Below are 18,195 nucleotides of genomic sequence, written 5' to 3' on the forward strand. Positions count from 1 at the left end.
CCCACCCCTCGGTATCGCCCCCGTACCGGACCGGGGACCGGCAACGGGATTGCAACCCTCGGTGTTGCTCCCGCGCCCCGCTCAGCCAGTGAGCGGGAACCGGTCTGCATGTGGGATCTGAACCCTCGGGCGGGAGCGCCGCCGCGCTTCCCAAGCGGCGCACTTATCCAGTGCGCCACCGGGCCGGCCCACAGTGGACTTTTCAATAAAAAAATTGGAAGTCATACCTAAAGGCAAGAGAAAACAGTCTGAAGAGACAAAGCAAGCATCAGAACCAGACTCAGATATTACAGATGTTGGAATTATCAGATAGAAAATGTAGAATAACTATAGCTAATATGTTAAGGATACTAATGGAAAAAGTAGAAAGTATATGAGATTACATGAGTAATGTAAGCAGAGAGAAACTAAGAAAAAAATCAAGAGGAAATGCTTGGGCTCATCAATACAATGGACAAAGCTGAGGAAAGAATCAGTGAAAGATTCTTCAAGAAGATTGGTCAATAGAAACTTCTTAAACTAAAATGCAAAGAGAAAAAAAAATGAGAAAACAAAAAAAACAGAACATCTAAGAACTGTGGGGCAATTTCAGAAGGTGCATCATATCCATAATTGAAATATCAAAGGGAAAAGGAAGAGAAAAGGAACAGAAAAAATATCTGAAGTAACAATCAAAATTAATGACAAACTTCAAAATACAGGTCCAAGAGTCTCAGGAAATATCAAACAAAATAAAATACCAAAATAACTAAATCATGCACATCATATTCAATCTGCAGAAAACCAAAGGCTAAGAGATAATTTGAAAGAAGCCAGAGAGAGGAAGGAAACCCCTCCAAACTTACCTACAAAGAAATAGAATAAGAATTATGGCAGACTTCTCATCACCATGCAAGCAAGAAGAAAGTGGAGTAAAATACATAAGGAGTTGAAAGAAAAAAAAATCACTGATCTAGAATTATATATCCAGTGAAATTATTCTTCAGAAATGAAGGACAAATAAATACGTTCCGAGACAAACAAAAACTAAAGTTATTCATTGCCAGCAGACCAATCCTATAAGAAATTCATTAGGGAAAAGGAAAATGATAATAGGTTAGAAACTCAGATCTACATAGAAAAAGGAAAATAATCAGAAAAGAAAAAAAATGAAGGTAAAATAAGATATTTTATTCTTCTTATTTTTCATTGATCTAAAAGATAACTTTTCAAAGCAATAATTGTAACAATGAATTGGGTGATAACAGCATATGGACAAGTGAAATGAATGACAGCAGTATCATAACATATGAGAAAAAGAATTTTTGAATATTCTATTATAAGTTATACTACAAGGGAAGCAGTACAGTGCTATTTGAAGGTGGACTTAGATTAGTTAAAAATGTACATTGCAAGCTGTAGGACAACACAGTTTTAAAAAGAGGTGTAATTGATATGTCAAAAGAGGAGAGCAAATGGAATCATTTAAAATGTTTAAACTAGAGGAGGCAAAAATAGGGGGGAAATGAAAGAATAAATGCAATGAGTATAAACAGTTATGAACATGGTGGATATTAATCTAACTTTGTCATTAGTCACTCCAAATGTGAATGGTGCAAACACACCAGTTAGAAGACAGTGATTGTCAGAGTGAATCTCATAAAAAATGAGATTCATTTAAAAAAAAAAAAGCAAGACCCAGTTATATAATATATCAGATAAAAAGGAAAGGGATGGGAAATAATATACCGTGCTATCACTAACTAAAGGGAAACTTGAGTATTTACATTAATTTCAGAAAAAGAAGACTTTGGAAGAATGAAAATTATCAGAGATAAAAAGGGGCATTACATAATTATTTAGCAATCAGTTTTCCAAGAAGACTGGCTAATTCTAAACATATGCACTTAACAGAGTGTCAAAATACATGAGGCAAAAGCAGATAGAACCGAAAGGAGAAATAGACCAATCCATTATTATAGTTGGAGACTTCAACACTCCTCTTTCAGTAATTTATAGATCAAGCAGGCAAAAAATCAGTATGTAGTGGCCTGAACAGTGCTGTGAATCAACTTGATCTAATTGACATTTATAGAATATTCCATTCAACAACAGCAGAATACACATTTTTCTCAAGCTTACATGGAACAATCACCAAGATAGACCACATTCTGGGCCATAAAACCACACCTTAACAAAATTTTAAAAATAGTACTTATGCAAAGAATGTTCTCAGACCACAATGGAATTAGGAATTAAACTAGAAATCAATAACAAAAAGAAAGCTGGACAATCCCTAAATATTTGGAAATTAATTTAGGAACACATGGGTCAAAGAAGAAGTTTCAAGAGAAATTTCAAAATATTTTATGCTAAATGATAATCAAAATGCAATTTATCAAAATTTTTGCAACTTACCAAAAGCAGTGCTTAGATGGATATTTATAAACTTAAATACATACACTAGAAAAGAAAGAAGATCTAAAATCAGTACATAATGTTCCACCTAGGAAACTAAAGAAAGAAGAGCAATTTAAGCTCAATGCAAGCAAAAGAAAGAAAGAATAAAAATTAGAGCAGAAATCAATGAAATTGAAAGCAGGGGGAAAAAAACAGGAAAATTAACAAAACCAAAAGCTTATTATTTGAAAAGATCAGTACAATTGATAAACCTCTAGCCAAGCTAACGAAGAAGAAAAGAAGACACAGATTACTAATATGAGTAATAAAAGATGGATATTCACTACAACCCCCATGGGCATTAAAAGGATAATAAAGAATTACTATGAAAAGCTCTGTCCACAGATGTCATAACTTAGATGAAATGGACCAATTCCTTGAAAGACAAACTATCAAAACTCACACAAGTTAAATAAATCTGAGGTCTATAGCTATTAGAAATTGAATCAATAATTTAAAAATTATAATTAATAATTCCCAGAAAAGGAAAGCATCAGGACCAGATGGATTCACTGGTAAAATCTACCACATAAAGTTCAGTTCTAAGATAAACAACACAATTAAAAACTGGGCAAAAGATCTGAACAGACATCTCACTAAAAATATTCATGGCAAGTAAGCATATGCAAAGATGCTCAACGTTATTTGTCATTAGGAAATTGTAAATTAAAACAAAAATGAGATACCACTGTACACCTATTAGAATGGCTAAAACCATGCACACACACAACACACACAACTTACTCCCAATTGGTAACAAGGATGTAGAGCAACAGAATATTTTTCATTGCTGGGGGTAAATGAAAATTGTACAGCCACTTTGGAAGAGAGTTCGACAGTTTCTTGCAGAGCTAAATAGAGTCTTATCATATAATCCAGCGATCACACTCCTAGGTGTTTACCCAACTGATTTTAAAACTATTTCCACACAAAAACCTGCATATGAATGTTTATAGAAGTTTTAATCATAATTGCCCAGAACTGGAAGCAACCAAGATGTTCTTCAGTAGGCAAATGGATAAAGAAATTGTGATATGTTCATACAATGGAATATTATTCAACTATATATTTTTAAAAGAGCTATAAAGCCACACAAAAATGCACGAATTTTAAATGCTTCTTGCTAAGTGATTGAAGACAGTCTGAAGAGTCTGGATACTGCCTGATTCCAATTATATGACATTCTGAAAAAGGCAAAACTCTAGCAATGGTAAAAAGATCAGTAGTGCCAAGGATAATGGAAGCGCAGGGGGTTTATTGGGATGGTAAAATTGTTCTATATGATGCTGTAATTGTGATACATGACATAATGCATTTGTTCAAACCAATAGCACTTCCAGCACAAAGAGTCAACCTTAATGTATGTAAAATTTTAAAAAATCATTCAGAGGGTTGGTGGATCCCAGGATGGAATGCAGAATGCGAAAAAACAATCTAACTGTGTTACAGATGTATGAAACAACCTCTCTGAAGCGAATGGGGTAAAAGGTGCTGACCTAAGTAACTTTGGAAATAAGTGTAGTCTGTAAGACTGGAGGCAAAAGAAAATTACATAAGTAGTGTACTCTAAAAAGTTATAAAGTTATTTCCCACAGGAATATAGTTGTTAACCTGGTAGGTTAATTTTTAATTCTGATACTGTTATATGTGTATATTGATATTGAACAAGTAAGTAAATGGATAGTGGGTGGTGGGAGCCTGGTTTCTCACTATTGAAATGGGAATTCACAGATAAGTAGGAGGAAGCTAGAAGGAAACATGCAGTAATGGATTAGAGTTGGAGGCACCAGGATGAACTCATGTTCAGCCTATAGACCCAGATGGTTACATATAGAAATACTTACAGATAAGGGAATATACACATGTGAGTATGCATATATATTTCCTTCCTCTCTCAGTTAAAAAGAGCGCCTAGAAGCAGCTACACCCCAGTAGCGTCAAGCATATCCAATTCTCAGATCTTGCTTTCTTTTTTTGTAAGATAATAGACAGGAATGTTTGTTATAGTTTTCTATGTCTCTCTGGGTGGTAAGATTATATATTTTTAAAATTTCATTGGTTATGCTTATTCACAGTTTACAAAGCTGACATCACCACTTGTGCCCAAGATGTGATGGCTAGATCAATACTATCAGCATGCGCATAACCACAAATTGTGATTATTCCCTTTGTCCCCACCCAATTAATCCCCAATGTCCCTCCCCTTCCTCCCTCTGGCACCCCACTCCACAGCCCTAGGTATGCTCTCTCCTTCTGCAGGTCCAACACACCACTGTGGTCTTTCTTTCCTTCCTTCTTTCTCTCTTAGCTCCCACTTATGAATGAGGACATGTGCTATTTTTCCCTCTGTGCCTGGCTTATTTCACTCAACATAATTTTCTCCAAGCTTATCCATGTTGCAGGAAATGGCAGAATTTCATTCTTTTTTATGGCAGTAGTATTACATGGAGTATATGTACCACATTTTCCTTATCCAGTTATCCATTGATGGACATTTAGGTTGGTTCCATATCTTGGCTATTGTAAATAGAGCTGCAGTGAAAATGGGAGTGCAGGTATCCCTTAGAGATGATGATTTCCATTCCTTTGGGTATATACCTAGAAGTGGGATTACTGGATTATATGGTAGATCTATCTGTAGTTGTTTGAGAAACTGCCATACTGTTTTCCATAGTGGTTGTACTAATTTACAGTCATACCAACAGTGTAGGAGCATACCCTTCTCTCCACATCCTCACCAGCATTTGTTATTTTCTGCCTTTTTGATTATAGCCAGTCTAACTGGGGTGAGGTGATATCTCAGTGTGGTTTTAATTTGCATTTCCCTGATGATTAGTGATGTTGAACATCTTTAAAGTGCCTGTGGGCCATTTGTATGTCTTCCTTAGAAAAATGTCTATTCAGCTCCTTTTCCCATTTTTTAATTGGGTTATTTGTTTTTTTACTGTGTAATTGCTTGAGTTCCTTGTGTATTCTGGATATTAATCCCTTGTCATATGTATAGTTTGCAGATGTTTTCTCCCACTCTGTAGGTTGCGATTTCACTCTATTGATTGTTTCCTTTGCTGTGCAGAAGATTTTTAGTTTGATATAGTCCCATTTGTTTATTTTTTCTTTTGATCTTGTTCATAAAGCCTCTGCACAGTCCTAGTTTCTGAAGTGTTTTCCCTTAGCAGTTTTACAATTTCAGGTCTTATACTTAAGTCTGTAATCCATTTTGATTTTGGTATATGGTGAGAAGTACAGATCTAGTTTCCTTCTTCTGCATATGGATGTCCAATTTTCTTATAATCACTTGTTAAAGGGGCAGTCTTTTCCCCAATGTATGTTTTTGTTGCCATTGTCAAATATCAATTGACTGTAAGTCTGTGGGTTGATTTCTGGGTTCTCTATTCTGTTCCACTGGTCTGAGTTTCTATTTTTATGCCAGTACCATGCTGTTTTGGTTACTATAGCTTTGTAGTATAATTTGAAACCAGGTAGTGTTATGTCTCTGACTTTATTTTTTTTGTTGTTCAGGATTGTTTTGGCTATTCAGGGTCTTTTGTTGTTCCATATGAATGTTAGGATTTTTCTTTCTATTTCTGTGAAGACTGTCATTGGTATTTTGATGGGAATTGCATTGAATTTGTAGATTGCTTTGGGTAGTATGGATATTTTCACAATGTTAATTCTTCCAATCCAAGAGCATGGAATGTCTTTCCATCTTTTTTGTCTTCTTCAATGTCTTTCAGAAGTGGTTTGTAGTTCTTATTGTAGAGATCTTTCACCTCCTTTGTTAAATTGATTCCTAAGTATTTTAATTTTTTGGTGACTGTTGTAAATGGGGTTTACCGTCTTGATTTCTCTTTCGGTTAGCTCATTACTAGAGAACATAAATACAACTGATTTGGGGACATTGACTTTGTGTCCTGTAATATTGCTGAAATTATTAGAACCCAGTTCTAAGAATTTTTTGGTAGAGTTGTTAGGTTTTTCTATACATAGGATCATATCATCTGCAAATAGAGACAGTTTGACTTCATCTTTTCCAATCTGGATGCACTTTATTTCTTTCTCGTGCCTGATTGCTCTGTACTGTGTTAAATAGGAGTGGTGAGAGTGGGCATCCTAGTCTTTTTCCTGTTCTTAAGGGAAAAGCTTTCCGTTTTCCCACATTCAGGATGATATTGGCAGTGTGCTTTCCACAGATGTCTTTTATTGTGTTCGATACTTTCCTTCTCTACCTAATTTGTTGAGAGTCTATCATGAAGGGATGTTGAATTTTGTCAAATGCTTTTTCTGCATTTATTGAGATAATCATAGGGTTTTTTTCCTTGATTTTGTTGATGTAATGTATCACATTTATTGATTTGCATATGTTGAACCATCCTTGCAACTCTGGGATGAATCCCACTTGATCATGGTGTATAATTTTTTGGTCTATTGATGTATTCTGATTGCTAGTATTATATTGGGATTTTGATCATGGTGTATAATTTTTTTTTTTTGGTCTATTGATGTATTCTGATTGCTAGTATTATATTGGGATTTGTGTGTCTATGTTCATCAGAGATATTGATCTGCAGTTTTCTTTTTTGTTGTATATTAGTCTGATTTTGGCATCAAGGTGATGCTGGCCTCATAGAATGAGTTTGGGAGAGTGGCCTCTGTTTCAGCTTTTTGAATAGTTTGAGGAGAATTGGTATTAATTCCTCTTTAAAGGTTTGGTAGAATTCAGCAGTAAAGTCATTCGGTCCTGGGCTTTTCTTTGTTGGGAGATTGCTGATTACTGCTTCAATCTCATTGCTTGTTATTGGTCTGTTCAGGTTTTCTATGTCTTCTGGTTCAGTCATGGTAGTTTTTACATATCAAGAAATTTATCCATTTACTCCAGGTTTCAAAATTGTTGATGTGTAGTTGTTTATAATAGTCTCTAATGATTTTTTGCATTTCTGTGGAATCAGTTGTAATGTCTCCTTTTCATTTCTGATCTTTGTTATTTGGGTCTTCCCTTTCTGTTGTTGTTGTTAACTTAGCTAACTATTTTGTTTATGTTCTTAAAAAACCAACTTTTTGTTTCACTGATCTTTTGTATTGTTTTATGATCTCTATATTATTTAGTTCTTCTCTAATCTTAATTATTTCTTTGCATCTACTAACTTTGGGATTTGATTGTTCTTGTTTTTCTAGTTCTGTTAGGTGTAGAGTTAGATTCTTTATTTGAAATCTTTTTTTTAAAGTGTAAGCATTTGGGCTGGCCCGGTGGCGCACTGCTACAGTGCGCCGCTTGGGAGCGCGGCGGCGCTCCCGCCGAGGGTTCGGATCCCACATACAGACCGGCCGCTCACTGGCTGAGCGAGGTGCAGGTGCAACACTGAGGGTTGCGATCCCGTTGCCAGTCCCGGTCCAGTACGGGCGTGACACTGAGGGTTGCGATCCGTTGCTGGTCACGAAAAAAGACAAAAAGGAAAAAAAATAAATAAATAAAAAAATAAAGTGTAAGCATTTATTGCAATAAACTTCCCTCTTAGTACACCTATGCAGTATCTCACAGGTTTTGCTATGTGTCTTTATTTTCATTGTTTTCTAGAAACTTTTTGATTTCCTGTTTGATTTCTTCTTGGACCCATTGGTCATTCAGGAGTCCTGAGTTTTGCTTGTTATTAATTTCTAGTATTAATCCATTGGGGTCTATAAGATAGTTGAGATGATTTCAGTTTTTTAAAAGTTATTGAGACGATTTGTAACCTAACATGTGGTCTGTCTTGGAGAAAATTCCATGTGCTGATGAGAAGAATGTATATTCTGTAGTTGTTGGATGAAATGTTCTGTAGATATCTGAAAGGTCCAACTGGTCTAAAGTATAGTTTAAATCCTATGTTTCTCTGTTGATTTGTTGCCTGCATGATCTGTCCAGTGATGAGAGGGGGGTGTTTAAGTCCCCCACTGTTATCATATTGAGGTCTATCTCTTCCTTTATGTCTAATAGTGTTTGCTTTATATATTTGGGTGCTCCAGTGTTGGGTGCATATATACTAATAATTGTTATGTCTTCTTGCTGTATCAATCCCTCTGTCATTATATAGTGGCTTTATCTCTTTTTATGGTTTTTGGTTTAATGTCTATTTTATCTAATATAAGAATAGATACTTTTTGTTTCTTTTTGTTTCCTTTTGTGTGGTATATCTTTTTCCATCCCCTGACTATTAGTCTGTGTGCATCTTTACTGGTGAGATGAGTTTCTTGAAGACAGCATATAGTTAGGTCTTCCTTTTTGATCCAATCCATCAGTCTGTGTCTTTTGAGTGGGGAATTTAATCCATTCACATTTAGGGTTGTTATTGATAGGTACTGTCTTATTCCTGGCATTTTATGGCTTTCTGTTTAGATGTTTTGAGTATCATTTGTTCCTTTCTTCTCCCTTGATTATCAGTCTTCCATGTTTGTGGGGTTTTTTGAGGTGGTAAGATTTAGTTTGTTTTGTCTTTCTCATTTGCATTTGTGTTTTACTGATATGTTTTGTTCTTACTTGTGTATCCATGGTAGTGATTATTGTTTTTCAGATTCCAGATGTAGAACTCCATTGAGAATTTCTACTTTGACTGGTCATGTGGTGATGAACTCCTGCAGTTTTTGTTTGCCTGGGAAATATACTATTTCTCCCTCATTTCTGAAGGATAGCCTTGCTGGATATAGTATTCTTGGCTGGCAGTTTTTATCTTTTAGTATTTTGAAATGTCATTCCATTTTCTTCTGCCTGTAGAGTTTCATTTGAGCCATCTGCTATTCATCTGATGGGGTCTCCCTTATAAGTGGCTTGACACTTTTCTTTTCCTGCTTCATGGATTTTCTCTTTGTCTTTGAGCTTTGCCAGTTTGACTATAAAGTGTTTCCAAGGGGATCTTTTAGAATTGAAACTGTTTGGGTATCTGAGCTTCCTGTATCTGAAGGTCTGTATCTCTCTCTATACCGGGGAAGTTTTTCATTATTATTTCATTCAATAGATTTTCAATGTCTTTACTTTTCTCTTGCCCTTCAGCAACACCCATGGTTCGAATGTCTGTGCACTTAAGGTTGTCTGCTAGCTCTTCTAGATTTTCTTCACTTTTTAAAATTCTTTTTTCCTTTTTCTTGTCTGTCTGAATTATTTCATAAAGACCATCTTAGAGTTCAGATATTCTTTCTTCAGCTTGTTCTAATCTGCTGCTTAATATCTTGCTTGTGTTTTTTATTTCATTGTATCTTTCAGTTCCAGGAGATCTGCTACATTCTTTTCCTAAGTTATTATCTCTTTCTAAATTTCATTCTTCATATCCTGGATATTTTTTCTCATTTTATTATGTTGTCTTACCAAGTCCTCTTTTATCTCATTGAGTTTCCTTAAGATAGTTACTCAGAATTCCTTTTCAGTCATTTCAAGGCTTTCCTGTTTCATAGGGTCTGGTACTTGAGAATTACTGAATTCTTTTGGTGGTGTCATATTTTCTGATTTTTTCATATTTCTAATATCTTTACATTGATTTTTGGTCATCTGGTAGATTAGTTGCTTCTTCTATTACTCTGGTGTGGACTCTGAGGAGAAAGAATTCTTCCTCTTTTTCCAGGCTCGTCCAGTGACTCTCCTTGTGTCAATGAAGTCAAATATGTAGTGGGCTACCTGCACAGTGGTCATAGATGTTATTAAGGCAGCGAGCTGTACTTGCAACAGTATAGCTGTGGTGGTTGCTGTTGTGGACCACCTGCATGGAAGCTGTGTAAAGCCTCATAGCAATGGTGTGATGCATGGGTCCTGCCTTCTGCATGTGTGGGTGGGTCTATACAGGTGGATGGCCTGTTCTCTTGCCTGCCTGGGTGCCTCTGCCATCGGTGGTGGCACAGCATGATATCCTACCTTCTGCACAGGTGAGTCAGGAGTCTGGCAATTGGCTTGCCTGTTCTTCTGCCTGCGTAGGTGCCTCTCCTATCAGTGGCAGTGTGCCCCAGGGTCCTGCCTTCTGCACGGGCAGGGCAGGGGTGTAGCGAGTGGCTGGCCTATTCTCCTGTCTGCTTGAGTGCCTCCCCTGTCAGCAGCAGCATGGCAGGGATCTGGTGGGTGGCTGGCCTGTTCTCTTATCTGCTTGTGTGCCTTCTCTGTTGGTGACACAGTGTAGGGTCCTGCAATCTGTGTGGACAGGGTGGTGGTCTCCCAGATCTTGATTTCTAACACCATTCCCCAGTAAAATAAACTAGGTCTCCTTGGAGATATGGCTGATTCAAGGACTAAGGCAGTAAATACATAAAATGAGCATGGAGCATCTTGTAGCACTAGAAAATAAGGAAGTCCTCAAACACACACACACGCACACACACGTGCATGCATATACACACACACACACACACATGCAATGATGGGACACAGGAGGTAACTGAAAGAGAATGCAATGGTCAAAGCTGAAATAATTTGAGCAGCAAAATAAATAATGTAGTATTGGATTATAAATGCCATAGACATTAAAAGAGTGATAAGGGGATATTAGAAACAACTCTCTTCACATAAATTTGACAACTTAGTTGAAATAGACCATTTCTTGAAAGATGCAAACTACCGACACTCATTTAAGATGAAATAGATAACTCAGTAGTACTATATCTATTGAAGAAATTGTAGTAGTATTTGTAATCTTCCAAAAAAGAAAACTTGTGTAGATAGTTTTGCTGGCAAATTCTACCAAACACTTGAGGAAGAAATGATACCAATTCTATCTTCTAGAAAATAGAAGATGAAATACTTTTCAAATAATTTTATGAGGCCAACCTTAACCTGCTTCCAAAATGATTCAAAGGCAGTAGGTGAAAATAAAACTACAAAACAATATCTCTTGTGAATAAGAACTCGAAAGTTCTCAGTAAAATATTAGTAAATTGAATCCAGTGATATGTAAAAAGAGTATTACAACAAGACGAAGAGGTGTTTATCATGGGAATTCAAGGCTGGTTCAATATTTGGGAATTAATCAATGTAGTCTTCTATATTAGCAGACTAAATAAGTAAAACCACATAATCAAATTGACAGATGCTGAAAAAGCATTAGATAAAATTCAACATCCCTCCAAGATAAAAACTCTCAGCTAACCAGGAATAGAAGGAAACTTCCTTATTTTCGTCAGGTGTACCTACAAAAAAATGTCTATAGCTAACACCATAGTTAATGATGAAAAGCCAAGTGCTTTCTTCTTAAGACTTAGTACAAGGCAAGGATATTCACTCTCATCACTTTTGTTCAACATTGTACTGGAATTCTTAGCCAGTGCTACGTGGCAAGAAAAATAAGTAAAAGGTATACAGATTAGGAAGAAAGAAATAAACTATATATGTTCAAATATGACATGATTGCCAACACAGAAAACCCTGAGACATCTACAAAAAGAAAACACTTCCTAAAACAAATAAGTGAGTTTAGCAAGATTGCAGTATACAACATCAATATAAAAATAAGTTATATTTCTATATACTAGCAATGAACAAATTGTAAAACATTTTCAAAGTCCCATTTATAATAGTTCCAATTTAAAAAATACTTAGGCATAAATTTTACAAAACATGGGCAAGATCTGTATGCTGAAAAGTATAAAACACTAATGAAAAATCAAAGATCCAAGTAAATGAAGAAACATACCATGATCATGGATTGACTCAATATAGTTAAGGTATCATTTCTCCCAGTAAACACAATCCAAATAAAATCCCAGCAAGATTATTTTTGTAGGCATAGAAAAACTGATTTTAAAATTTATATGAAAAGATAAAGGAACTATGATAGCTAAAACAACTTAGAAAAAGGTGGGGGGGGGGGGTTGGAAGATTTACACTTATAGATTTAAGACTTACTAGAAAGCTACAGTAACCAAGACAGTGTGGAAGTAGTGAAAGAAGTCACATGTAGATAGATCAGTGGAACAGAATGCAGAGTTCAGAAATAGACCCACACAAATATGTCAACTGATTTTTGACAAAGGTGCAAAGGCAATTCAATTGTGAATGGAAGTATAAATTGTGTGAAATCCAAACAGTGGAATACTGTTCATCAATAAAAATGAGTGAACTATTGAGACACACAACATAGATAAATCTCAATTGCTATACTATGCTAAATGAAAGAAGCCGATCTTAAAAGTTTACATAGTGTTTGAATTCATGTATATAACGTTCTGGAAAAGATAAAACTATACCCTAAAACCTTTATTTGAACAGCAGAGATCATAGGCATTTGTCCTGCGCATGGAGAAAATGCATCATTTACATATTAAAATGTTTCCATTTTTTTCTTTCATTATGTTTTCTTTCCATGTATTTTTTTTCTTTTCTTTCATCAAACTCTAAAGTTTTTTTTATCAAACTCCAAAGTACATAGTTCTGTTCACCCCCAACATCATTGTAAACATAAATACAATGAAATTGAATGCCTTTAACGTGACCATCTGAATGGAAACATTCTCATAGCAGATTCTCAGACCCTGTACAATGTGTCAAAGAACCAATCCCACCCATCATTATCTTTTCACCCCCACTTCCCTACCCTTTTTTGAAAAATACTGCATTTGAAATGTTTACTTCTTGTGGTAATGGGGGTCGTGCAATACAAGGAGCCCTGATCTAGGAGTTAAAAGATCTAGGTGACTTTGGGCAAGTCACTTAATTTTCATAAGTTTGTTTTTGCATCTTAAAATAGGGATAACTACTGCTTACTTCATTTGTAAAGGTCTCATGAGCCTTATGATACTTCCACAGTGATTTTACAATGTAAATCACTTTCTATGTTGTAAAGTGTTTGGCAAATGTATCATTACTACTATTAAGTATAAGAAATAAACCATCATTTTGTGGCATCTTATGGCAATTAAAGCAGGTTTAACTAAAAATTTCCATAATTTGAAAAATTAATGCAGAAAGAACTATAAGGACTTTATATCCTCATGAAATTTATTACTCTCTAGTTTTAAAATCTTACATTATTTAATTACAAGATATGCTATTATGGCAGATTTCAGGTACATGACTAGCCATAGTACCTCTACTGTGTTCTAAAACAAATTAAAGTTCTGAAAATGCCATCAGGAAGAATAAGAAGCAATATACTTTTAAAAATTAATTTGAATTACGAAGGAATTCATAGCTTTAATTAAAACTGTAGTTGTTTCTTTCTAGCAGTAGATGCCAGTAGAGTTCTTCTTCTTCTTTTTTTTTAATAGAAATCAAGTCGCCTAAGAACTTCAATAGCAACAGCTTTCTGGTCACATTACCATATATAGAAACATTGCTCTAAGGATTAAATGTCCTATGTTCTATCTTCATAACAAATGGGAAAAAATTTATTGAAAAAATGTACAGATTTCAAATGTAGTGTTTTTGAGATACTCAGTTTTGCTGTGTAACTTTGTTTTAAAGCTTATGCATTTTTTAAAATAAATTAATTTTAGTGTTCTACTTAGAAATCTGGAGTTTCTGTACTTAAGCAATGTTGAATATAAATAAGTCTGCATAGATTTGTTAAAAATGGATGTGATTGTACTGAAATGTTAGGATCGATTTGTGTATTTGGCAAGGGAATACCAATATGTCAGATAAATGAATGATTGAAGGGGTGACTGAAAGCTGGGAAAACGGGGTTATTTTAGAATTCCGCATTTGCAGTAGGTGAAAATGGAACTCACAGAATGAATAAAATTTAGTAATTGAATATAGAGAAAAAGGAGAAGTTTAATGATATCACTTCTATAAGGGTACTCCAAAAAGTTTGTGGAAAATGGAATTAAAAGATAACATGAATATTTCCATGAACTTTTGGAAGACCCCTTGTATTACTGTTGTCTCTATACATGAGCAACTTAGGGCTTATTGGATTATTTACAAATGATCCTATCATAAATAAAACATTTTAACTGTTTCCTATTTGTTTAGACTGATACTAATTTTATTACACAAAACCAAGTATACACAAATGAGCTGTTACATAGCAAAATTCATTAGTCAGTGTTTCCTTAGTGGACTTGTATGTGTATGCATATGTGTTGTTGAAATTTGATTATGTATTGTTTCTATTTATTCTGTTTGTCATTATTGTTCCTATTTGCTATATTTGTCAAATAGTTGGCAGGAAATCTGGACTAAGATATTTTTTAGAAAGATTCTCTTTCTTTCCTTTTCCTTTAATTCCCTTTTCTTTCCTTTTTTTTTTTTTTTCTTTTCTTTTCCTACTTTCTCTTATTTAGAGCTTCCAAAGAGAAAACCACACAAATTTCCCATTCTTTACTAGCGTCAAAAGGCAAGTACTCAAAATTCTTGTTGAATGTGACAGGTTACTTTTTTCCCTGCAAATTGACAGTGGCAAATTTTATTTACTTTTAATTGGAGGAGATGTTTCTAAGTGAGACTGCTGAATCGGGGGATCAAGTAAACAGTAGTCTTCAGTGTTAAGGTTTTAAAATTAACATGTCTCAGTCAACTATAAGGAATTTTTCTTTTCTCAGTTGAAATTTTTTGCTATGGGTAGTTTTATATAATTTAAAATCTTATATTTTGTTCTTTTTCAAATTTTAGAATGTTTTAAAATATACTGCTGGTAGTCAGACATATGTCAGCAGATTATAAGTTTGATAAGCAATGCTGACATATTGAGTTTCTGTAGTTCCTGTATGTATTAGACATAAGTCAATGAGTTAGCAACATTCAATTCTTTTTTAAGTTCTAGTTTAGATTTTTTTCTTAGTTATAACATGTGTTATAAATTTGTTTTCTAAGAGTTTTGTCATATCCATTTCATGCCAGTTTTTGATGAAGAGTTAACTGCTTATAATGATTCATAAAATCAGTATACTAGCAGATTTCCTGGGAAAAATACAACCTGTCTTTTTAACACATTATATGGGGAGGGTGATGTGGCCATCAGTTGTTTGCATAGGGTTGTAATACATGTTTAACTAGTTTTTCTTTTCTTTTCTTTTCTTTTTTTTTTTTTTTTTTTTTTTTTTTCAGCCTACTGCATAAATAAAGCTTTATATTTAATGCTCTCATTAACTTGCATATTAGTATTAAAACACTTAAACATAGCTCCTTTTAGGCAGATATTGCAAGTGTTTAAAATCTCCATCTTTAGTTAAGATGAAAAGAGTTTTGCTAAGAAAAGCTCAGTAGTGTGCTGTTTTATATTAACAGGAAACAGAATAGCAGTAGTGGTTTGAATACCCTGCAAACAGGAAGTTTGACACATGCATCGCTCTTAGCTTCTGTGTAAGAAGTTGTTGAGCTCCTTCTGGAAATATTTTCAGTTACTGTAAGTAAAGCGCAAATGCACATGAATGGCAGCTTATAGAGAACTACCCTGTAACCAGTATACAGGTACAACTACTGCTCTTCAGAAATTGGAAGGTTTTGCTAGCCGATTATTTCATAGACACTCTAAAGGTACTACACATGATCAGAAAACAGCTCTGGAAAATGACAGCCTTCATTTCTCTGAACATACTGCCTTATGGGACAGATCAAGTAAGTTTTTTTTGTTTGTTTGGTTGTTTTTTTTTAATAATACGTTATAACTAGCAGCTAAAATACTAATTGGAGTTTTAGAATCAAACATGAAGACCATGTTTTGTTTGTCTTTTTATGATTTGCACAAAGACATTTTGCAAGATGAAGTTGAAAGGATTCCATAAAAACTTGATTATAAGTTGAGCTGAATCATGTAGTTTTTATCATTGTTTTTTGTTATATACAACTATTTAAGTTGAATATCAGTGAGAAAAATTTCTGTAGAATTTCTTACATCATTTCTAGTGTGTGTTACTTTTTTGTTTTTATATAAAACTGAAATACCTAAATTTTATAAACAATGAACTGTTTACTTTTTTAAACTTCTTGTATTTATAAGCTTTAAACTTTGAAAGGGGCAAGAAGACTCTTGCATTTATAATTGAACTTCTGTTATATTTGCCATCTTTTATTTTTAAATGCATTTGTGAAGATTATTTCAGTTTTACAAGCAAGATTTTCTAAAGTAAAAGAAGAATATGATTATTCTATGTAAAATCTTACATTTATAACATTATGGATATCAAAAGCTTTCATAATTGTATTTTATGTTATTTATAAATATGACTAAAGGGGGAAAAAGTTGTTTATGCATACATCACATTCTTTCCAGGCATGTTAAAATATCTGGACTTACTGCTTTGCTAAGATTGTGGTATGGAACCATTTTTGGTGACATGCACTTTGAAAGGTAAATTTCACATATAAACAATACCAGTGCCTTCATTCCACATCTCACCTTGGACCCTCTGGAAAATACCTTTGTCACTCTGATTAAAGAAACAATAGAATTACCCTTGGCACTCTTGCCCTTTTTGGTGTGTGTGTTTGATCATCAAATAGCACTAGGGCTTGCCTCTTTCTGTTTATGTATTCCGTATTAGTTAAGGAAGAAAACTCAGTTAAAAAAAAAATGGTTTACATAATTTACTCCTTGGTTGATAAAGCAACTTGATAGTTCTATAGAAGCTTATTTGAATTATTTTTTATAATAAAAATTATTTTTTGTAATACCAGGATATTTCTTCTTACCTTCTTCAAGCTATTTTAGGGAGAAAGTGACGAAGAAAATATATTTGTGTGAATTTTTTTTCGCTCAACAGAAAGTTGACAGATGAGGAATCTCATATATTTCAAGTTAATGAACTGTTGTATATTGAAATAATGGTATATTATTAAATTTTACCATGTAACAGAAGCTTGTTATTCATTCTGCTTACCCTATTCCATTAAATTGCAGTCTCTTAAACCCTTTTGGAAATCATTTTTTCCAAAATGCATTTCAAAGATCTTTTAATTTCAAGGTAAATGAAGATTGAAGACAGAATTGAATTAATTTTTGTTTCACTAATACCTATTCCTCATACAGTGGGTGTTTAGTAAATGTATCTCAAACAAATGAATGTCATAGGCTCCTAGTAAATTAAAAATTATATTTGAACTAGACTCTCACTATTTTTTAAATGTATGGGACTTGTGATGTTTTCTGAAACACATTTTGAAATCTAACAATGTGAATAATATCATGAGCCATGATTTCTTTTGGAAAAATCGACTGATAAACTGTTGTTAGCATTTTTCTTTATTGTGAAGTAAAAAAATAAAACAAATAGGATCATTGTACACAAGTAAAATTAGGAGCAAATCTTGTAGCCTTCTGAATAATGGCATGAAGGAAGAAATACATAAAGAGTAACTGAATGTTTATTAAGTATTCCTCCACTCTTTTCTCCTTTTCATATTCCAAAAATATCATAATAGGCACAATAACTTTATATGTAAGGATGAGTATGGTAAGTGTGTAGCTCTAGTTTTCTGTTATGGAATGTGTTGATATGGAGGAGAAAACACTGCTACAACAGAAACAGGAGTTCTATTATTTCAAAATTCCAAGGTTTATTTTTGTGGTGAAAACACAAATTCTTACGTACAGTGAGTTAAGGAAGGAGTTTTGGCTATGTGAAGTTTTTAAACAAATCATATTCTTCAAAGCTACTAAAAGCAGTTTACTTGTATGACTTGTTTGACAAGAAAAAGGAATGTAATATCTCCTGATGATAACACTGAATGTGCTTGTTCCAGAAGTGCTATTTTAAGAAATCAACTAAACACAAAAACTACATTCATATTTTTTTAAATTCAAATTTGTAAAAAATTCAGTTCATGAACTATTGAGTAAAGATTGATTATCGATTTAGGCAGATGTAACA

General features: G+C 34.0%; 1 protein-coding gene across 4 annotated transcripts in view; it reads left to right on the plus strand.

Annotated features, from left to right (window-relative positions):
• The window catches only part of PRKACB (protein kinase, cAMP-dependent, catalytic, beta), a 145,982-nt gene that overhangs the window by 61,804 nt on the left and 65,983 nt on the right, over positions 1 to 18,195 (plus strand). The window contains exon 1 of one of the 4 annotated variants that reach the window (XM_008571611.1): positions 15,707 to 15,943. The exons of the other annotated variants lie outside the window; for them this stretch is intronic. Within the exon in view, the coding sequence (XP_008569833.1) occupies positions 15,757 to 15,943 (187 nt within the window). The 5' untranslated portion in view covers positions 15,707 to 15,756. Of the gene's footprint in view, positions 1 to 15,706; positions 15,944 to 18,195 lie in introns of those variants that run through there. 4 annotated transcript variants of the gene reach the window in all.

The sequence above is a fragment of the Galeopterus variegatus genome, unplaced genomic scaffold (genome assembly GCF_000696425.1).
Source record: "Galeopterus variegatus unplaced genomic scaffold, G_variegatus-3.0.2 Scaffold707, whole genome shotgun sequence".
NCBI lineage: Eukaryota > Metazoa > Chordata > Mammalia > Dermoptera > Cynocephalidae > Galeopterus > Galeopterus variegatus.